This window comes from Schistocerca americana, chromosome 3, assembly GCF_021461395.2.
Source record: "Schistocerca americana isolate TAMUIC-IGC-003095 chromosome 3, iqSchAmer2.1, whole genome shotgun sequence".
NCBI classification, from domain to species: domain Eukaryota; kingdom Metazoa; phylum Arthropoda; class Insecta; order Orthoptera; family Acrididae; genus Schistocerca; species Schistocerca americana.
The window spans coordinates 960159317-960183646 of record NC_060121.1 but is presented as its reverse complement, the minus strand read 5'-3'; the positions used below and the strand labels follow the sequence as shown (position 1 = coordinate 960183646).

Below are 24330 nucleotides of genomic sequence, written 5' to 3'. Positions count from 1 at the left end.
ATAGTCGCTTAGAATTACTGATATAATTGGATATTTCATTCGTGTTTTATTCAGTGATTGGCCAGTGAGAGATGTCAGAAGTTAATGAAGAAGAAGAATCGTTGGCCCCCTGTTCAATTGGAAAAGATGCTGCTGCATCGAAGTGCCATGTTATCTTCTATGCTAAGAAGACTGGATTCAAAGCGTTTAGTGATTTCACAGAATGTGACCAGAAATTGCTTGTTTCGCGTTCAGAAGCCAAACTTGACGAAAATTCCATCATTTGCTTCCACCATGAAGCCCTCTTCCTACATGAATATCAAGCGATGCAAAAGAAATGTTGCAATCCATTCAAGAAGAGGAATCACAATGTAAAAGCTGGACTTAGACTGCTTGATAATGAAACAGCTGCCAAACTTTGCCTGTTAAAGAAAAAAGAAGTGATTGATATAAAACCTGGTCAGAAGCTTTGCCCTCGCTGCATGTCGGCACTGAACCAAAAGCTAGAAGATTCATCATCACTATCAACCCAATCTGAACAAGATTTCACAACGGATGAAACTGAACCAGCCATCAACAAAAGTTTATCATTTATTGGTGCTTCACCATTGAAAAGAAGACAACTAAGTAAAAGAGATAAGCAAAGCTATGCAAAAAGAAAGATCTTGGATGCACAAAGTTTAATTGGGAATCAAATTGCTGCTGCTGTAGGAATCAATTACGATGAACAGCCAAGTTCAAGTAAAAGTCGCCCATGCAATAATTGTGCAGATCTTGATAATCTTATAGAAGAGTTGAAAGAAAAATGTAAAGTGTCAAATCGTAGGACAAAAGTTCAAATATTGACCTTGGTTCCAAGAAGCTGGACAATTAAAGATACGACAACAGCATTTAATGTATCAGAAAGAATGGTAAAGCAAGCGAGAAAACTGAAGAATGAGCAAGGTGTTCTAGCTTTTCCAGCAAATCGGCAAGGAAGGAAGCTTTCAGATGAAGTTGTCCAGAAAGTACATGACTTTTTTCAAGATGACGAATTCAGCAGACTTTGTCCAGGGAAGAAAGACTGTGTGCCTGTGAGAATTTCAGGAACAAAGGTGTACAAGCAAAAGCGGTTGTTGCTTTGCAATTTGAAGGAAATGTACGTGTCTTATCAGAAGCAAAATGGACCAGAAATTGGCTTCTCAAAGTTTTGCGAGCTTAGACCAAAATGGTGTGTTACAGTTGGCTCTGCTGGAATGCACTCAGTTTGTGTCTGTACAATACACCAAAATGTCAAGCTTATGCTCACTGGTGCATCAATCAATGAAGACTACAAGGAAATTCTTAGCAAAGCTGTTTGCAGCTTGGAAAACAAGGATTGTATGCTTCATCGTTGTGAAAACTGCCCTGGTCCAGAAGGTGTAGAAGCAGTTATTGCAACATATTTTGAAGATAATGACCCTGAAGAACTGATTGAGTACAAACAATGGATTCATACCGACAGGGATACTTTAGAAACAAAGCAGCTTTCAACAGAAGAGTATGTTGAAGATATTGCAGCAAAAATTTGGAACCTGTCTTGTCATCACTACATTGCCAAGCATCAAAGCCAGCACCTGAAAGCTCTCAAAACTGATTTGAAAGAAGGCGAATTCATAATACTAATGGATTTTGCTGAAAACTATTCATTTATTGTTCAAGATGCAGTGCAAGGCTTTCACTGGGAAAACAGTCAAGCAACAGTTCATCCATTTGTAGTCTACTACTGTGAAAACGAAGAGGTGCAATGTGTGAATCTTTGTGTTATTAGTGACTGCCTTCGACACGATACGATTACTGTCCATGTTTACATTGGAAAAGTAATCAATTACCTGAAGATGCAATTTTCCAAAATAAGCCACATCCACTACTTCAGTGATGGTTCAGCTGCACAATATAAGAATTTCAAGAATTTTCTCAACTTATGCTATCACAAAGAAGATTTTGAAATAACAGCAGAATGGAATTTCTTTGGAACAAGCCATGGAAAGTCGCCTTGTGATGGCATTGGAGGCACAACAAAACGGTTGGCAGCAAGAGCAAGTTTGCAACGTCCATATGAAAACCAGATTCTAACACCCAAAGATCTTTTCAACTTCTGCAATGATAATATCAATGGAATCAAATTCTTTTTCATCAGCAAAGAGGAAGTTGAAGAAGAAAAAGCTTCTCAAGAAGAAAGATTCCTGCAAGGGCACACTCTAGCTGGCACAAGAGAAAACCACCATTTTTTGCCCATTGATATGACGACAATTAAGGTCAGTAGAGTTTCTAATGATGCGACATCTTTTTTGGCCAAAATTAGTGCTGCTGAAGTAGTAGTTCAAGTCATGGATCTTCAGCCTGGGCAGTATGTTGCTTGCATTTATGAAAAGAAATGGTGGATTGGAAACATCGTTGAAATCTCAGTCGAACAGAAAGATGCTTTCATAAGCTTTATGCATCCTCATGGTCCTGCAAGTTCATTTTATTGGCCCTTAAGACGTGATACTTGCTGGATTCCAGAACAACTTATCATTGGTGTTATTCCAGCTCCATCAGTGACATCATCTGGTCGGCAATACAGTTTTCCTGAAAGCATTCTCTTGCAAATCAACGATGCTTCCAGAATGATGAAGTAACTGAGGAAGACAGGCTTGGGAACCTGCATAAAGAAACCCACAATCAGGCTTGGGATCCTGTGGTAAAGACACCCTGTAATCAGGCTTGGGAACCTGCAGTAAAGATACCCACCCGTGGCTGTTACTGCATGGCTATCGGGCGTGGCCCCTATGGCGATGGGGATGCTGGTTTTATTGTGATAACCAGTAATGGCTCAGCCATCATGGACCAACGCAGGGCACTGCGCACACAAAATATAAGATACTTTGACCTGAGTAAATAAGCACTTAATGGAAGCGTTGCAAAAGAAAAATATATCCATCTCGTAGAGCAAGAGTTTCTCTTTCAGATGATACTATTCACAATTAAATCCAGGCTGACTATTTTGTAGTAATGGGCTTTGAACTTTGGTAAATAAAGCCATTTGCGCTGACACTGCCAAATTTGAAGAGATTTTGCAAGGCGACTATAAAGCCTGGGTAGTTGGAAATCCAGCTGTATTATGTCCAGCACAAAGATAAGACTTGGTAAAAAGTTCAAGTCCATATCTTTATCTGCAAGGAAATTATTGCAGTCTGAATATTGGTCAAAATTTGTCGCATTAAGTCACGACAGAATTAGGGGTACACTTTGAGTCGACTTGTTTGACCGGATTTTGCATCAGTAATCTTATAATTAATTTCGTTTGAATCAGCACAAAAAACTGTACAGGGTCTCATCTTACTAACCATTCTTATGAATTGGTTTCAATTTTATGAGACCCCAAAAATGGCATTTTGTCTGATGTCGCGCGCATGCGAACTTACTACCCTTCAGACAAGGGGGTGTAGATCAGCAAGTATTGCAGCTAGAGGCTTGAAATCTTGAGAAACTTAATTTAGCACTTGACTAGTGCTACAGATAAAATTTGAAGAAAATTGGAGACATGATGGTGGGAAGGTTTAGACCACTTGGCATGGAATGACCCATTGCTCAACATGATGTGTTTTACAGAGCTTAATATTATCAAATGTCATAATATGAAACTAAGCCACATGCTAGCAGGGCGGTGCTCCTTATGCAAATGCACTGTCGCATACGGCGTGTTCGTAGTTTCGCGCATGCGCGCGCAGTCAGCTGGTGTAGTAGTGGGGGACGTGCAATGTCAGAAGGGAGCGATCCGCGCACGTGTGAAAGCTCGGCACGCGTGCCGCGTTCTTGGCCGTCCCTGGTGTAATGCCTTGAGAGATCTGGTTTTCAGGTCTCCCTGATGTGGCAATCATGATAATTTATAGTCAAAAATTAGACCCAGAAACCTCACCAAGTGTCTAAAATGTAGGTTGGTGTCCCTCATATGCAAATCAGGCAAATTAAAAATACAATGAGCTTGTTATGACTGGTGATCACAGTAAAAAAAAACACAAAACAATGTCACCCAGCATTGTACTTTAGCACAATGGTTAGAGTATCAAGTTGTTTCGTTGAAGGTTATAGGTTCGAATTTTGTCTAGTGTTGTGCATTCCAGTGAGTGGAAATGGAGATGTTATCAGGAGGGAGACATCCCTCATTAGCAAAGAGGACAAAGTACACAGGATGGCCTGGGAATCTGCAAATGGTGACTGTGTAAGAAACCACGAGTTGGCTCCATTGTGTTAGTAGAGGGAGAATCTCAGCTTCTGCAAGAAGACCATCAACAGGACTAGTGCGAAAGGCACCAATAGCCAGACACACACCACACTGGTGAACAGGATCAAGTATTTACAAAGTGGAAGGAGCTGCTCAGCCATAAACCTGACTACCATAATCTAGCCTGGAGAAGACCAGAGCACTGTAAAGATGGAGAAAGTAGTGCGGTCTGCACCCCCAAGATGTGAAGAGCATTAAGCTTCCACATGCAGATAGTCTTCAGGTGGCAAATATGGGGCAGCCACGTCACCTTTTTATAAAAAAAAGTAACGGGACTTTGCTACAACATCTAGGAACCGTTTGCCTTTTACGTTCTGGATTGGGGTGTACTGTGGGTCGACGACACAAATGCTCAACCCATGTTTTGGAGGGAGAAAACTTAAGCCATGGGAGATGGCCAATGCAGAGGCCTGTTGAAAAATCATAGATGTCCAACACCGTGGTAATCAGAGGCCCTACAAAGGTTACAAGCACATTAACAGTGAGAGAGTGCATCACACGTAACACAGAACCCTGTGGGCTGCTCTTATCCTGAATCTGAGGCAGTGCTGAGTGTTTCTTATATGGTAATTGATGATCATGTTCATATGTCTGAAATGTTTCACTTTGAAAAACACACCATCACAACTCAAAAATAGTATTAAGAGAAAAAGTAATGACAAAAACTGTACTGTTTCGACCTTAATATGGAATTTAAGGAGAGAGTTGCTTCAAATTGTAAAAGAAAAAAAAAAAAAAATTGTGAAGTAGGATGGGATGCCCTCCTGAACCACGGACCTTGCCGTTGGTGGGGAGGCCTGCATGCCTCTGCAACACAGATAGCCATACTGTAGGTGCAACCACAACGGAGGGGTATCTGAAGAGGGACAACAGCCTTTTCAGCAGTTGCAGGTGCAGCAGTCTGGATGATGGACTGATCTGGCCTTGTAACATTAACCAAAACGGCCTTGCTGTGCTGGTACTAAAGCTGTAATTTTTCCAGAGGGCTTGCAGCTTCACTGTATGGTTAACTGATGATTGCGTCCTCTTGGGTAAAATATTCCGGAGGTAAAATAGTCCCCCATTCGTATCTCTGAGCAAGGACTACCCAGGACAACGTCATTATCAGGAGAAACTGGCATTCTACGGATCGCAGCGTGGAAAATCAGATCCCTTAATCGGGTAAGTAGGTTAGAAAATGTAAAAAGGGAAATGGATAGGTTAAAGTTAGATATAGTGGGAATTAGTGAAGTTCGGTGGCAGCAGGAACAAGACTTCTGGACAGGTGAATACAGGGTTATAGGGGTAATGCAGGAGTAGGTTTAATAATGAATAAAAGAGAGGAGTGCGGGTGAGATACTATGAACAGCATAGTGAATGCATTACTGTAGCCAAGGTACACACAAAGCCCACACCCACCACAGTAGTACAAGTTTATATGCTGACTAGCTCCACAGATAATGATGATGAGACTGAAGAAATTTATGATGAGATAAAAGATTATTCAGATACTGAAGGGAGACGAACATTTAATAGACATAGGGGACGGGAATTCGATAGTAGCAAAAGGAAGAGAAGGAAAAGTAGTAGGTGAATATGGACTAGGGATAAGCAATGAATGAGGAAGCCACCTGGTAGAATTTTGCACGGAGCATAACTTAATCATAGCTACCACTTGGTTTAAGAATCGTGAAGGAACAGTGTATAAGCGGAAGAGGCCTGGAGATACTGCAAGGCTTCAGATAGATTTAGGAACCAGGTTTTAAATTGTAAGACATTTCCAGGGGCAGATGTGGACTGACCACAACCTATTGGTTATGAATCGCCGATTAAAATTGAAGAAACTGCAACAAGGTAGGAATTTAAAGAGACGGGACCTCGATAAACTGAAAGAACCAGAGGTTGTAGAGAGTTTCAGAGAGAGCATTAGGGAATGACTGACACGAATCGGGAAAAGAAGTACAGTAGAAGAAGAATGGGTAGGTTTGAGGGATGAAATAGTGAAGGCAGCAGAGGATCAACTACGTAAAAAGACGAGGGCTAGTAGAAATCCTTGGGTAACAGAAGATATGTTGAATTTAATTGATCAAAGGAGAAAATATAAAAATGCAGTAAATGAAGCAGGCAAAAAGGAATACAAACATCTCAAAAATGAGTGACAGGAAGTGCAAAATGGCTAAGCAGGGGTGGCTAAGGACAAGTGTAAGGACGTAGAGGCATGTATCACTAGGGGTAAGATTGATACTGCCTACAATAAAATTAGATCTTTGGGGAAAAAAGAACCACTTGTATGAATATCGAGAACTCAAATGGAAAACCAGTTCTAAGCAAAAAAGGGAAAGCAGAAAGGCGGAAGGAGTATACAGAAGGTCCATACAAGGGCAATGTAGCTGAGGGCAATATTATGGAAATGGAAGAGGACATACATGAAGATGAAATGGGAGATACATAACTACCTGAAGAATTTGACAGAGCACTGAAAGACCCAAGTTGAAACAAGCCCTGGAAGTAGACAACATTCCACTAGAACTACTGATAGCCTTGGGAGAGTCAGTCCTGACAAATCTCTACCATATGGTGAGCAAAATGTATGAAACAGGCAAAATACTCTCAGACTTCAAGGAGAATATAATAATGCTAATCCCAAAGAAAGCAGGTGTTGACAGATGTGAAAATTGCCGAACTATCAGTTTAATAAGCCACAGTTACAAAATACTAGCATGAATTCTTTACAGGCAAATGGAAAAGCTGGTAGAAGCCAAGCTCGGGGAAGATCAGTTTGGATTCCGTAGAAATGTCTGAACGCACAAGGCAATACTGAACCTATGACGTATCTTAGAAGATAGATTAAGGAAATGCAAACCTATGTTTCTAGCTTTTGTAGACTTAGAGAAAGCTTCTGACAATCCTGACTGGAATACTCTTTCATATTCTGAAGGTGGCAGGGGTAAAATACAGGGAGCAAAAGGCTATTTACAATTTTTACAGAAACCAGACGGCAGTTATAAGAGTCGAGGGGCATGAAAGGGAAGCAGTGGTTGGGAAGCGAGTGAGACAGGGTCGTAGCCTTTCCCCGATGTTGTTCAATCTGTATACTGAGCAAGCAGTAAAGGAACAAAAGAATAATTTGGAGTAGGAATTAAAATCCATTGAGAAGAAATAAAAGCTTTGAGGTTTGCCAATGACACTGTAATTCTGTCAGACAGCTAAGGACCTGGAAGAGCAGTGTTTTGACAGGAGGATATAAGATGAACATCTATGAAAGCAAAACAGGGATAATGGAATGTAGCTGAATTAAATCAGGTGATGCTGAGGGTATTAGATTAGGAAATGAGACACTTGAAGTAGTAAAGGAGTTTTGCTATTTGGGGAGCATACTAACTGATGATGGTCTAAGTAAAGAGGGTATGAAATGTAGACTTGCAATGTTAAGGAAAGCGTTTCTGAAGAAGAGAAATTTGTTAACATCGAGTATAGATTTAAGTGTCAGGAAGTCGTTTCTTAAAGTGTTTGTGTGGAGTGTAGTCATGTATGGAAGTGAAACATTGACAATAGTTCAGACAAGAAGAGAACAGAAGCTTTCTAAATGTGGTGCTACAGGAGAATGCTGAAGATTAGATGGGTAGATCATGTAACAAATGAGGAAGTACTAAATAGAATTTAGGAGAAGAGAAGTTGTTGCACAACTTGAAAAGAAGAAGGGATTAGTTGGTAGGACACGTTCTGAGTCATCAAGCGATCACCAATTTAGTACACATAACCACTGCAGGGGAGTGATGCTTATCCCTACACTTTCTTGCAATTACAGAGAACAGAACCTGTGATTATATATTTATAAATTACCAAACAGTTTAACAGCTTGACTCAGTCCCGTCTTGAAGTTCACCAGCACAGACTTCTTGTCCTCAGGGAACATGGAATCATCACAGGCAAGCTGCATTGTAAGTTACACCCTATTAAATTTACTTATAAACCTGCCACACAAAAGCCAAACACATCCATATTCCAAAGTAGAAGCGAACCTGTCCTAAGTAGATTGAAACATCCATAAATCAACTGAATTAATACTTATTAAAGGTTTAAATACAGTAACAATTCAGGAAGGGAAAGTGCCACTGTACATGAAGGAAGAAAAATCCTTATCAAGTAGCTGAACCTGTCTCAGCCAACCATACCACAAAATGTTTTAAGTTATGCACTGATAACATGACAGCTTTGTTCACAAAATTAATTTGACACCCTTCAGGTCTCTTCCATCCTTCTCCACCCACAGAACCGACATTTTTGGTCAAATGTGTTGATATAATTCACGAGTGATGCATATCCCTACAGCTTGGTAACTAATTATTCTTGCAACCAAAAGTAACAAAACAGTAACATAAAATTACATGTCAAGTACAAATGTACAGATAATGTTTGTTGATTTTATTTTTATTTAGCTTGTGGTGCACTGTATCGTGGTGGCTTCAGAGGAGAAAATACTTGCTCCGAAACAGAAGAAAGTATCCCATGGCTAACCATCCAGCCATGAATACACACAGACTCCCAAAGAACAATTGCATAAACAACAGACACTTACCTAAGCCGTGCAGGAGCTTAGCGTGCAGGTCAGCAGCCTGCAAGTGGCAAATACCCGTGTTGTAGATGAAATAGGTGTTCTGGCAAACAGACTAGAAAAGCTTGAAATAGATTCTACACAACTGGTAGAACAGAGGATAAATGAACAGGCTACCAAGATCAAAACCGAATTCAACTCCTGGTTAGAGTCAAGAGATAGTGACATAGACAAAAAGATCGATTCAAGGGTTCAAACACCTACGGCAGAGAGACTGAATCACTCAATGCCGCAATAAGTAGTCAAGTACAAAATGAAATGCATACTATCAGACAGATACTCAGTGACGATATTCCGCAGCAGCAAGTAAATATCAACAAGCGAATATCCGATTTAGAGAAAGGATTAGCACTGAGCAGCAGGCACGCTGAACATCAAGAGATGTCTCCAACAGCTTATGTTTTTGGCAATGCACAGGTTTTTGCGCAATGCAACAATAGTGAATCTTTAGGCGGTAATGCGAAGAGCTGTAGCATCGGATCGGAGCACACAGCCTATATGCAAGGAGGAAACAAGCACAATCTGAAGATATTTGTTGAAGAGAGCTTAATTAAAAATAGGCAGTTTCGAACATTTACTACGGAGCAAAAATCAGTACACCCACAGTATTTGTGAAAAGTTTCAAAAATATCCTACCTAGTGTGTGGAATGAGGCACAAAAGATCCAATACGTAATGTCGTACATTCAGGGCGATGCAGCGCTGTGGGCGACTGAAGTAGCCGACCCCAGCCATGAATACACACAGACTTCCACCAAAGAACAATTGCATAAACAATAGACACTTGCTTCAAAGGACAGAAAATGAACTGCAACAAGATTACTATGTCTCATTCTGTATACTGAATTGCAGAGGAGTTGCTGGGTAACACTGACACAGACATATAAAGTGGACAGACTTTCAAATCCGTGGACTTCTGTGCATCAAGCAGGAAAGCTTGGTCTTTACTCAGAACACTACGTGGTAGCACCTTGCGAGCTCGCACATATGGTTCTGCTACTTCCAACCCTGTTGCTGCCAACATTGTGTCCGCTTCCAGAACTCCTTGAGGCTGAGCACATACTACTGGGGCTAAGAAGAAATTAACGGCACACAAAACAAACTGCAAACTACAATTGAATACTCTCTACCAGTCAACATTGGGCAAGTAATGACTGCCATAACAACGTGGACCAGGGAAATCCCAGGCTTTGATGGCATTCACACGTAATTCCTTTTGCACCGTGTCAAGTATGTGAAAAAATGGCTTGCTGAGTTACGTTCTAAAAATGGGCACCACATGATGTGAATCAAGTGTTAAGTCACAACCTTACCGAAACAAGGTAAACCAAACAACAGGCACGAAAGTTATTGACTCGTAGCTTTACTTCGAATGCTACATAAGTGCCTGGAAAGAATGGTGTACAATAGAATACTTCACAAGATCTTCGGAAATAAACCGGTAGAACAGGCAGGATTCAGACCTAATCTCAATTGCAATGATCAAGTCCTCTCCCTAAGAACTGTCATAGAAGCTGGCTTCCAGAATCGAGAGAAATCCTCAGTTGCATTCATTGATCTAACACCTGCCTCTGAAATTTCTCCAAGTCATCTCACCAATGATAGGCCCAGTAACCGATGTTTCCAAGCACTAATGGCCAACAACGCAAGTAAACAGATGAAGCTAATAAATGAGCTATGACAAGGATATGCCCAGATACACATGAAACCACATCAAAGTAGTTTGGCTATGTTGATAATAGGGCTCTGCAATGAGGCACAGAGATCTTTAAGTTACGGAGTCCATATTTGCCAATAATCTATCAGCTGTTAGTGGATATTTCTGAAAATGGAGGTAGCACCCTAGTGCCACTAAGAAATAACTCTCAATATTTCATCTAAACAAAATGGCTAACCAAAGGTTCACTGTCCACCTTGAAAGAAGGTTCTTCAGGCACAACAGAAACCTAAAATATCTAGGGGTCTCATGTGATGGAACAGTTACATACAATATTTATTTTGAACAGCTGTCAAAATCAAAACTGGAAAAAACGACCTCCGAAACTGTGGCACATTATGGGGATCAATTGCATCAACATTTCGTACTTCAATGGGACTAGTTCAGCCTGTCTCAGAATATTGCTCACCATCCTCAATGAATAGTGCTGACAAAAAACTTGTTGATAGACAGCTCAAAAACAAAACATGTCAACTGGTACCATCAGACCCACACCTACTTTCCGGCAACCCATACTTAGCCAAACACAACCTCCACTTCTACAGTACAGTGGGGAAGTGCACTTTGTACGAAAGTAAACAGAACTAGAAAACAATTCTAACCTCCCTCTTTACAAAGACATTCCAAGCATCAGCAAAGGCAGGTTTCGCTCTCATCACCTACCCCCAGAAACTACAGAAATGTTTCGTTAGAAACGGCTTTAATACTGATAACTGCTGGAGAAATACTTGACACATTAATTCTACAATGGAACTTAAGGCACTGTGCATATGGAACAATCCTCCTGGCTTTTAATTGCCATGATAGATCTGGTCAGTTCTTAATCAGGTAGGAACCAACACCAGAACTCAATGTCTTCTGACAAGACGACTACACCCACCCATAACCAATTCCCTCCAAATTTACGGTACTGCATATCTTGCCCTGAAGTGAAGCTCCAGATAGCCAAGTGTTTGAGAAAAAAGCATTTTTGGCACGGATCGGGCTAGCCATGAGTGATTTTTGTTGTAGTTTCCGAGTAGTGGCTGGCGTTAACAGTACAGAACAGTAATCCAAGAGTCATGGTGTTGCGTCCCTATGTGGAACCTTATTTTTATTTTTAATTTCCATGTTACTTACACTGCAAATAACCAAAATATGCTCAATATATTGTCTTTATTAATAATTTCAATAAAAGAATTAAATGGAAAGGAAAATTTGGAACTCAAGACAAAACCCTTTATGCACAACAAATTTCTTATGTTAACCGACTCTTTACAGGAAAAACAAAGCCACAATCATACGACAATAGAAGATGATGGATTGTATTCACACTATATTAAAGTGATTTTATTAAATTGATTCCTGTAAACGCACTAAACTAGTGCAACCCTGCAATGTCTATTTTTGACTTCAGGTAAAGAATTTCATCAAAAAGCTTCAAAACTTCTCTCATCTCACTGAAACGGAAAAATTGCAACCTGTAAAGGTGCAGCAAAATACATTCCACTTTACATCATGTGCTATCCTCACCAACATTTTGTGACATGATACGTTACAGTTGTGGTTTGCAGCCAAACTGCAAGATTATAGAGAACCTTTTATTAAAAGTGAATAGTTTTTTCTATAGTAGCCTTAAACATACATGTAACTGCACAAGTGCAGTGTTTATAGTGTGTGCAAAATGCTGTGAATTACTGCTTCCCCTAAAATTTTTTTTTTACAAAGAATGTAACCCTAGCACATCATGACTGAAAAATAATGAAACTAATTTAACATACAAAATTCTCATTTATGCCTTACAATCCCTTCCTGGAAATTTGTTTGCAACTGTGATTCTCCACAGCCTTTTATGAAAATAAAAGTAAACTCAAGAGTGTTCTGCAAATGGACTCAATCCCATCACCCTCCAATTATTCTGTACTCTTTCCATTGGAACAACTACTTCCTGGAAATTATGTTAAAATAAAAGATTCATACCCCACCCAATCCATGCCACAAACACTGTTTCTCTGAATGTTTCTTCTTCTGTCACTTTCATTTTGGGCCTGGCCTTGCATATATCAAATAGGGGCAAAATCAGTGACATATCTCTCAAGAGCTCTTCCTGGCAATCCAACAGAGTTCCTGGTGATGACAGATTGATCAACAGACAGTATTCATGGACTTGATATTTTGTTTGCAGTTTGAGATTTTAATATTTCTGACATATCCACACAGTAAATAAAATAAATTGTTTACTGACAGTGTTAAAGTGGTCATTTAATATACAGTGGTGGAAATGTTTATTGCATCACCATGAATTACTTCATCTTTTTGTCTTTTGCAGCAGTTTGCTTCAGGTTATACCAGTCCCATTGTTGCTAAACTCTGTTGACATATTCTTGCCTTAATAATCTGACTACTTCATGCATGTTTTCCAACAATACACAACACACTGTTGTCATTTGGTTTTACAATGAAACCAGTGTTTATACTGCCATTTTGAGTTGAGACTTTTGCAGTGAGAAGATGGGCAGGTCAGTTGAATTAACGCCAGAAAAGAAAGCTGCTATGCTTGCTTATTCGTCTGTTGGTCTCAGCACCACAGAGAGAGCCTCTAAGACAGGATAGAATCAGTCTATGATTTCAAGGTTACTAAGAAAATACAGGGAAAAAGGAAATGTTGATTGTCAGAAAGGAAGAGGTCGGAAAAGGGCATCTACTGCCAAACAGGACAGGATATTGAAAAGGCTTTCACTCAATGGTCATCGCCTGTCATCAGCTGAACTAAAGCGAGACTGGGAAGAAATGTGCGACATCTCAGTAACCAGTAGAACTGTAAGAGACTACTGGAGGTTGGACTCCAAGCCCGTCGTCCTAGAAGGAAGCCTTTATTGATCAAGATAATGCGACAACAGTGACTACAATGGGCAAAGGCACATGCAACATGGACACCACAGATGTGGAATAAAGTAATCTTTTCAGAAGAGTCCAAATTTAATCTGCATGGCTAAGATGTTTGTACGTTGAAAAAAAGATGAAGATCATTTGCCATCATGCATAACACATACAGTCGAACACCCACAAGGACAGATGGCCTGGGGGTGCATTTCCAATCAAGGAGTAGGTCGACTTCACCAATGGCACTGTCAACACAGACGCCTACATAAGCATTCTTGAAAGGAAGCTTATGCCAACCATTAGAGACCAGTTTGGAGATGTTTCCAACTGCATTTTTCAGGATGACTCCGCTCCTTGCCACAGAGCTTTGAAAATGAGTCCTATGACTAATATTTGTACCGAACACAAAGCAGATTACTTTCCTGGTTAATTATCACGTACTTCTACATTTCAGGTAAAATCATATCTTTAACAAAATGTGGTTTAAGTATTAGAGTCGCCTGGAAACAGCCCTGATCTCAATCCTATTGAGAACTGTTGGAAGGTTATGGGAAATGCTATCACCAAAAAGAAGCCACAGAATAAACGGGAGCTGTTGGAGACCCCTGTGCACGTGTTGTTTCATGAACTGAGTTAGGGGTAAATTAAAAAGTTAATTGTCTCAATGCCAAGTGGTGATTAAGGTGCTTGGTGGAGCAACAAAGTATTAAATGCAATAGTGTGTTCATATGCGGCAATACAAACACTAAAATCTATCAGTGTTATGTTACAACATTAATATGCAATGTTTATCTTTCAACATTAGTATTCATATTTCAGAACAGCAAACAGAATAGCTGACATATCCACTTTCACTCATTTCTCAAGAAAGTGTAAAATTATAATAAACATTTTTATAAAAACAAATTAACAAAAATTATTGTGTATCTTCACTTCTGATAGAAATCAAGAGAAATCAGGCAAATTTAGCTCAGTTATTCAATGATTGTAACAAAAATTGTTAATTGTAAGAGGTGATTCAATAAATATTTCCACCACTGTAGTCCACGTAAATCACAAATAGCCTAATCTGATTTGCTAACTCAACACAGTATCGAAGATTATTTACAGAAAGGTTGTGTAACAGACAGCAATTTTGGATTTTAAAGTAATTATAATGATTTGGGGGTAAAAGACAGAGTACAACAATGACACAAGAACAGCCTCCAGATGCTACCACATTAGAAGGAAAGTTACACTTCACTTGCCTCGTATCAGTTTCATGAATCAGAATTCAGGTAGTTTTGATTCACAGCGTGTGTTTTGCCACATCTACATCTCTACCGGCCTCTTAAGCACATTTCAAAATAGTAGTAGTACTCTTTGCAACCATGGAAGACACGTGCATAATATGGCCTTCAATTATTCTGTCACATGACGTAACCACCCAAGCTACGAGTCTGTTGAGGACGGCTTTAAAACTACCTCTCATGAAGTTATTCCACACAGTCTTTCAATAATACATCACATTCCACAAACCACAGTATGGTTCACATTCCTGTTCCACTCGCAAATACACAGCAAGGGAAACGACTGTCCATATGCTTCCTTACAAGTCCTAATTTGACATTTCTTCATGGTTCTTGCACAAAGCGTGCGATGGTGGTGGTAGAATCATTCTGCAGCCAGTTTCAAATGACAGTCCTCTAAATTTTCTAAACAGTGTTCCTCAGAATGAATGTTACCTTCCCTCCAGAAATTACCATTAGAGTTCCCAAAGCATCACCAGTCTGCGCTGGGGCTCAGTTTCCAACACTTTTCGAAAATTGGGGAATATGGAATCTGCCTGTTGCCCTTCATGATTAACAGGATATGATGGGCAAGCTGAGATCCGCATGAGTGATACTTTCTAAATCGGTTCTGATTGGTGGGCATCTCTTCCCTCTCAAGGAAATCTATTATATTCAAACTGAGAATATTCTGAAGAACTCGGCAGCAAACTAATGTCAAGGTACAGCCACTTATTTACAAGAGCCACCTGCACTTTTTTCCAGTCGCTTCAGACTTTGCACTAGGCGAGAAGTTCACGGTAAGTGTTACTCCTCCTGCTCATTATTACATTCTGTTCGTGGGAATCGAAAACTCATAACATTCCCATAAAATCAGACTGGGGTTTAGGGCAGGGATTTATTTATATAATTCCTGGTGGAATCAAAGTTGGTTATATTAACATCTTCATGCAAATTGAAGACTTAATTGTGTGACATCAAGAAAGAGAGAAAGATTTTCGGTGGTAAGAAACAAATGTGGATGGTAACAAAGATAACACCTGTTAGCTTTGTCAATTCACAATAAAACTATATACTTCCAACCTAACACAGATCCCTGGCTATGCTATAGATAACTCCTTCACCACAACAGGGTGGACACAAATATGGGAACATCAAACACACCGCCGTGCCTAATATGGAGTAGGAAACTCAATGGCATTCCAAACAGCTACCATCTCTGAATGTTAAAATACAGGCACTGTATAGTTTCCAAAGATATCTTATACCATTTTTCCTGCGAGGTAGTGGCAAATTCAGGTAACAATGATAGATAGCGATCATGCACCACAAATGTTCAACTACAATGAGATACTGTGACTGGTGGCCTGGGGAGATGGGAAAACTGAGGAGCATTTTTCCGAAACTTGACAAATGCAAAGATACAATTTTTCATAAAACAATTTTTCTATTTTCACCATAAATACTACTGAACACTATAATTTTTACACAATTACTAGATCTTACTGATAAAGCATTGTAACGAAATATATTAAAATTTAAACAATACTAGAAATACAGTAGCGTAATACAACAAAAACCTAACTGTTTTAATGTAACTGTGAACCTGAAATAGTTATCATCAACACTACATGAAAGTAATAAAAGAGTAACTCTGCTACAAAAAGTATTGCGTGTTATATACATTTATTGTCAAGTTCTCTCTTTTACGTCTATACGATATTCGTCAAGGACATTTCTTGTAAAACTCCACTGCAGCGTCTGGAATTTCAAAGTAATTTAGCAAAGCAGACAACTTTCTTCTTTTCCAAATTTTTAACAATCCAATCTATGTTTAGAACTCAAAGAATACCACACTCTTCTAAAACTTTATATTCTTTAGAAGACAAGATATCTTAGTCTGCATGACTTATTTCTACCAAACACTCGTTCTGGAGGCATGTAGCTACAGGTACGAACAGAATTGAAGGGGTGAATATCATTGAATTTTGTGCTCTTTTTCCAAGTGTGCTGCAATCATACAACTTTTTACTTTGGCTGTTGCAAGAATAAGAACACATGTATAGTATTTTTATCGCCATTTGGTTGTTTCGTATGTAAGTCAGAAGAAAGTTCAGTTGCATCAAAGCAACTTTACTGCGTCCTCTTAAGATTCCATCTCAAACCAGATGCAGAAAACAATGCTTTCCCCTTGTTCTTGCTCCTTAGTATGGACCATGATGCACAGACCATATAACCATATTTACCTAGCATTGAAAATCTCACTGACAGTTTTGAAATAATGGTTTTGCTACCTGTCAAAGTAAATCCGAAAGAGTTGGATCATCTTCCTTTATTACATCGAACATGAAACTACTTTACACAATTTCTATGTAAGTATCTGTAGTTTGTAGTTCTTTCTTCTCCTCCAGGCATGTTTCATTTTATTTCCAGAAGAGTGGAGCAAGCATCGATATGAGCGTCCTGAATTATAAGACTGAAACATGTGTGAAATATATGTTAAAAATTGACAAGGAACTTTTTCTTTCTTTAGAGACACTCGATTATTTTACTGGCCAAGATCTGAAGGCAAATAACATCTCTTACAAGTTCCCCTTCCAGGGTTGCGCTCTCTGCATTTCTATTTCTTTATACCACTCTTAATGGCAATAGTTAGTTCCTTATGATCCTTTCCTGATCTCTCTCTTCCTCCCACTTTGGTAACCTCCCTCCTTTGTGGAATTTGCTTTATAGATAAACCAGGCAGTCCTTGGAAAGTGACAGCACAAACAGGTTCTAGTTCATTCCTTTCTCTAATTTTGTGCTTCACTATCACTGTTTTCTTAGATTTTGCATTCTGGGTTTCCACTGACTTGCACTCGAGGTGAAGAAATATTCATAAATTTTAACAAACTTATCATGATCGGTTTTATTTAATGGCGTCAGTGATGAAACTACGTAATGTCTTCATAATATAAGTCAGCAGCTTCCTTTAGTTTTGAAGGAAATTTTATTTAATGATTTAACTGCATACTGTCTTCACAACATAGTTCAGCAACTTTACATTCTTTCATTCCTATAGTTTTGAAGGCAACACCTCACATCCAGGAGTGCATTTAATGATAGATTTCTTTTCACACTTTTCACTCTGTGTTTCGCATTCTTTGATTAGTATGCTGATTTCAGATTCACAAGAATCTTCATCCATTCCGCTTTAGCTTGCAATACTTCTTTGTACTCTCTGTACATTAACATGAGAGCATCAATTAAATATTTATCTAAAAGTAAGCTTGGGGTGTTGTGATAAAATACGGCTGCAACATTATTACAACAATGAGTGACATGACATACAGCAACCTACACCAGTCTACACCATTACTGTTAACTGGATGCTATGGAAAAAAGAGCTAAGACAACTGGGAATTGTGGACTTTACATTGCATTTGTCAAAGTTTGCTTAAAACTCCAAGAATGCTTATTGTGAGTCAGTGATAGTTAAATGGGCTACAGTCAGTGCCAATTAACCGAGTACTCATGTACACCACACAACTAGATAACTGCAAGTTAAACAAAGCATTGTTGGCGGCAGCAGCACGTAGTTCTGACTTTAGGAACTACATTCCACGGTAGTAACTAACAAGTAGTTTTATACCTGACTAACAATTTACAGTTTTTCCTTTTACGCTAATTTTATCAGCTATAACACTGACATATGGTACTATCTATAGAAGCTTTCTGCAGCAACTCAAAAGCAAGGCAATTACAAACCTGTGTGTTCTGGAAATAGTGCCGCCATAAAGGCCTTATTTTATCTTGACCACCAACATCCCATACAGTAAAACTGATGTTCTTATATTCCACAGTTTCTACGTTGAATCCTACAGAGAAAGATAACATAGCAATTACTTGGAACATCTTCACACAAACTAAAGGCTTTCATGCATCATACACACAATATCACAAGGTAAAATTATTTTATTAAAATTAAAAGTTAACTTCTGAATAAATCAAAGCCCTGCCATGTCATTTCCTATCCAAAGTTAATACCACAGCAACAGTATGAAAACTATTAAAATGTAGGATTCTTCACTCAGATGCCAGAAAGCACTGACCCCCACTGCCTTAAGAACCATCTTCAACAGAAGTGCTTCATAAAAGCAAATTTTCAGACACATGACACCAAGCACTCAAATCACAGCATATACTGAACAATTATTAATGGTGAGTTAACATTCAGTTATCTGCCTGCACAAATGTCTGTACATACAATAAATTGCTGGAAGTATCACAGTCAATCTACTGCTGGTCCACCACCTATAAGCCCAGGAAAGAAATTTCAATGGCAAATGAATGTGCTACAGAAATATTATTTCAGTTTAGTTCAGACTCTCAGGAAATACTTTTATGGTAAGTACTTACAATCTGTCTTAAAACAACGCAATCAAAATTTATGAAGTGGGTAATTTATCAAAGAGTCAAGACAGTGGTTCCTTGAGCAACAGCAGTTTTCAGATATAAATTTACTTTTTGAGTTAGGCCAGTATTACACTATCACATTTCTTTGACAAAGAAATATGATCAAATATTCGGCAAATTTCTTTGACAAAGATGTTTGGCTCGGTGCTACATAGGGGTATTACGTTGCCGTCAAAGTTCAAGATTGCGAACAACAACAACTTGTTAAGCACCGCCATTGCTTGTACCACAATTGCATTGCATGTGCATTTGGAAGGCAAGCGGCACAAAAAAGGAAAACATACTTGGATGAAGCCATGAGTTTTAGGTTGAGATAATACAAACATTTAGCAAAATTTGTTACGAGAGCTGCAAGTGGATGACGTCAAGTCATAAATTACTTACAAACAGATGATGGCACATTTCATTTCAGTACTTGCTCAGTGAAGTGGCTCCTCATGTCACAAAACTACACTCACCTGATAAATACTATATGTGCAGACGACAGACTAACACCGCAATTCCTTGATACAGGATCAAGCAACTCTAGTTTGGAACACAGCACTCAAAACAGTGCACATTAAAGAAAACAACTGCAACTACAAAATTAGTAAGAAGCACCAACAAATAACAGTTTTTTACTAGTGGCATCCAGAGTTAAAAAACAGACAAAGTAAAATGAAAGCTAAGGAAAAAAAAATATTTTGGAGTGTGGCCACCAATTCTACTCCAGCTTGCTGAAAAGCTAGCCTAGATGTTTCCAGATGAAGTGGATGGGTAGGCCTATAGCTGCGATTGTGGATATGAAGTTGACTGCAGCATATTCCGTCTGCCATCAGCACATAATGCGCCCCTTGCTCACCCCTTATCCCAGTCGAAGCAAGGTCATTAAAAAGAGTCCAAGGATCATCACCATCTAAATTCTGAAGCCATATTTACAAACACACTACAGAGATGTTAAATAGCTGTAGCAATGCCACTGCTCCAAGCAGTTACATTTCACAATGCATGGAACAGAACACGAACAACTTTTGATCAAATCTATGGTGAGGCTCTAGATTTGATCATATTCCTTAATATATTATCAAATTTCTTTGACATAAATAGCTGACATATCAACTTTGACAAAAAAAAGTTTGATAGTGTAATACCAGCCTTACTGGGAAAACCCAAACTAGAGATACTTGAATGGACATAGAAACAAATATTTCCAAGATACAAACTCTTCATATAACATGGGGAAATGCTTTTTATGAGGAAAGCAACTTCGCCGCATGAGCAGCTGACAGTGACACTGAGCACTTAAGCAACAGGAGAATGTTCTTGGAATTCTAACAACAATGTTAAAATAGGCACTGAGTGAAATACCTAACATGTGTGCTATATTCATTGTCAGGATTTCAATACGGTGTATCAATTGTGGCAAGTTACTGGCTCTTTTTCCATTTTTATTCATTCCTGCTGTGAATCACAGATTCCCCAGGGGTAAATCTGACACTGAAGCATAAGAATCACTATAGCCCTGAAGGCACTGTTGCATGATGTTTCATTAACACTATTCTGGTGGCACCCTTCTATAGAATAAATAGTTTTTATTATTATTTTAACTACATTGCCACAAGATATGGCATATAGCTGTGAGGTAGTAGCCAAATCTCAAAGTACTAAGTGAGAGACGGCTAGCAATCCCCTATGCAAATCAATATAATAGTTTTCCAAGTGAAGAGCAGACAGAACTGAGTGTTTTGGTTAACAGTTTGCAACTGACTTCTTCATATTACAGTTCCCCCATTTGCTGTTGTGTCAATATATTTTCACTATTAAAGAATGATTAATAATGGTCTTCCCATCTCAATTGCTGTGTTTCTTGCTCTTAACTTTCCATCGACATTTATTACCTACACACTTCAATAAAGACAGCAATGAACTCTAAAGGAATAACTCTTAACAACTACTTTGGAATTAACTCCATCTGCAAATATGAAAAACAAGACTGAACAAATAGCCAACATAAATATCAACTCTGCAACTTTCTGGTCCAAATGCTATGATTTATCTCTACAGATGAGATTTGCATCCAGAAGTTTGAGTAATTTTACTCAATCCTCCAACTTCCAGGCCTGCGCACATCTAATTCACGCAAACTTTTGGTGCACATACAACAATCTGTGTAGATGTGATTTATGTTAACAGATCACTGCATGCAAACCAACTTTAAGAACCAGAACTGCATCACATCTGGAATACAGTTACCGAATCAAAGTAACTTTACATGTGACAAAATTGCCAACAAAAACAAAATTTCAGGATTTTATTGACAAGTTTCCACAATGTAGGAAATATCCAAGTGCAGCTGTAGACTTCATGCATTAGGTGATGGACATGGAGACACTCATTGGCAGTACAAAATTCTTTGATAAAAAGGCAAATAATACACTACCTGTGAGAGTCTTTACACTTAATTTCAAGCCTGTCACCGTAACAACTGCCCCCCCCCCCCAATTGAAACGCACATTCACTCAGAGTAAAATGTGACATGCATGGAATGCGTGATCTGTCCAGTCTTGTCTGATGACTGCTGCAGTTAAGCTGTTGTATATTTGATACACTGATGTTTGATGTTAATGTGCAGCTAAGCACTTTTGTAAGTGCCTCACTGTTTTACTGTAAAGATTTCTTTCTAGCTTTTGACATTTCGTTGAATACAATAAACTTGACACACTGAAAATGCAACCTTAACAATTCCTTTCTGGTCTCCATGTTTGTTCACATTTCATCCTGTTAACTTCCATCAGAGTGAGATACACCAACAATGAACTGAACATTAAAGGCAACCAAGCTTATTGTCAGCTAGGTTGTTCTTATGGTACTGTCCCGTAAACAACTGCCACAGATGTTCATAGCCAGGTACACAACTGCAATGGAATCATCTTAAACAACCACATGAACAGTTTAACATATGGAACTTTCTCCATAGCATGTAGCTCAATAGAATGGAACTAGTTGTTATTGCTCACTTATGTGAAGAAGATATTTCAAATAGTTTGTAATAGTACATTAGCAAATTTTATATTAGTGCACTGTTTCTACTGTAAACAAACTTCAGTAATTGGAAATGCTGGAACTATTTATCCTCAATTTGTGCTGTACATATTTATAACCTAAAGATATAACTGATGGAGCACATTTTTCTAAAACAAACAGGCCAAAAAATTTCCGTACACTTACCTGCAATACAAAACTACTAGTCCTACTGTTAAACTGTCATTTGTAGACAATGAATGAACAAATTTTATCATCAATGTCACTGACAAATCAGAATATTCAATTTACCTTTCACTCCTTGCTGAAGCATAGAATTTACAGTAATGAACTAGAGCACTACATTGCAAATGTCAACATTTCAAAACTGCACTACAGTACTGCTCAAACACAAAATTGTCAGTAGTGAGCAAGCGGGTGTATGTCTCCCACAGACAGGGACAAAACGTTGGGAATTTAGACAAAATTCATCAACCGACCACAGCATAACAGACCGGATAATCATAACGGACATGACAAAATTGGATTCTACATTTATCCACTCACACAAGTTTGGTACCTTAATATTCAGTCAATTCCACCTGAACTAATACAGCACAGATGTTTAATCTTTAGCACGCATCCTTGTAAAAATTTGAGCAAAAACTAAACTTACAGAAATCTAGACCAACTAATCAATATAACGCATACAAACTGGGTTCACTACTGTCTATATTTATGAACTATGAAGTAGGCCTATATATCTGAATTTCTCCCCAACTTCCACACTGAACATAAATGTACATTTTATTCACAGCTGAATACAATTCTGAAGTTAACATTAATATTCGAAGTCTTTCGGCTTTGATACCTATTCAATTTTTTTCCGTGCCTCTACGAAATTCGAGTGAGAAGTCACTTAAAATACAATGCTAATTACATACCGAAAAATTTATTTTTCAGGGTGCAACGTGTCAGTAGTGTACACGTCACAAGAAATGTGTCAAAACAGTCTACAAATGGGCGTAGCCACTCACACCTTAGTTGTAAGCTTTTCAATTGTATCATACCACAATGACGTTCAAGTGAATTTGTAAATGTCACGACTGGCTTATTACTTACAATACAAAGTAACCAAACAAAGTTAACAATCACAGTTTCACTTACCTATGGTTGGAATAGTTGTTACTATTTCTCCTAACTTCAGTTTATATAAAATGGTGGTTTTTCCGGCAGCATCTAATCCCACCATCAATATCCTCATTTCCTTCTTGCCAAATAGGCCTTTGAAGAGATTTGCGAAAACATTTCCCATGTTTACTTTATCAGTACAAACACCTGTAGAGAAATGAAACACTTTCAATCACCAACTTCAGAAAGCATGCTATTCCCAACTTTTGAGGTTAAGCAACGGGCAAGGCTATTGATTCTAAAATGGCATTGTATGACTCAACCACCGGCTCCTAACAAATTATATATTGCGACAACAAACCGTTTACAGCGAGCAAGGCTGCCCCCGAATTATTAATGAAAACCGATAATTTCTGTACCGAACAACAATATGCACCAACATACACAACGACCAACCCAACGGAAAAGGTAGCTATTTGTCACCTTCCTCTGCAACCACTGCAATGTATTACTGCTCGATAGCACGTTAAAACATCTTACACACATTTATATAGTTTCAAGACAACACGTGCGATGTTTCCGTTGTTAATGCTGCAACATACTTACGCTCACAGCTTCCGTGACACACTCTTTCTTACGAAATGCTAGCACATTTACCAGGCCGCACACTAATAGTATATGTCAAAATGGCGGACGTGGAAGAGGATTCGTACTTCATGCCACGTATGGGGGTCTCACGATTGACGTAATTGGTCGAAGAGCTTACACGTGACCAAAATGTCAGGAAGCACCGAAGCACTATCTTTGAAACGTCAGTGTAGGCTTGTATTTGGAGGAAAGACAGATTCAGCACAAGGTTAAGTGTGGAGTTCGACGAGAACGGAATGTGCACACTCTTTAACGAAAATTTGTGGTGAAACTGTGATGTGTTTTTAATATAATGAAATATTTTTCTTCGTTAGAACCTTCACTCACCGGTGTTGGTATCTGTAGACATTGGTAGCGGGCTTTTAAATAAGTTAATGAGAACGCTTCATACG

The 24330-nt window shown here is 38.7% G+C and overlaps 1 protein-coding gene across 1 annotated transcript in view; it reads right to left on the bottom strand.

Moving 5' to 3' along the window:
* Positions 1 to 24029, bottom strand: part of LOC124605226 (ADP-ribosylation factor 1) — a 59961-nt gene extending 35932 nt beyond the window's left edge. Inside the window, exons 1-3 of the mRNA XM_047136777.1 lie at positions 23897 to 24029; positions 23327 to 23497; positions 18452 to 18561 (exon numbers count right to left, since the gene is read on the bottom strand). Of these exons, the coding sequence (XP_046992733.1) occupies positions 18452 to 18561; positions 23327 to 23474 (258 nt within the window). The 5' untranslated portion in view covers positions 23475 to 23497; positions 23897 to 24029. The remainder of the gene's footprint in view (positions 1 to 18451; positions 18562 to 23326; positions 23498 to 23896) is intronic.
* Between the last annotated feature and the right edge of the window lie 301 nt (positions 24030 to 24330).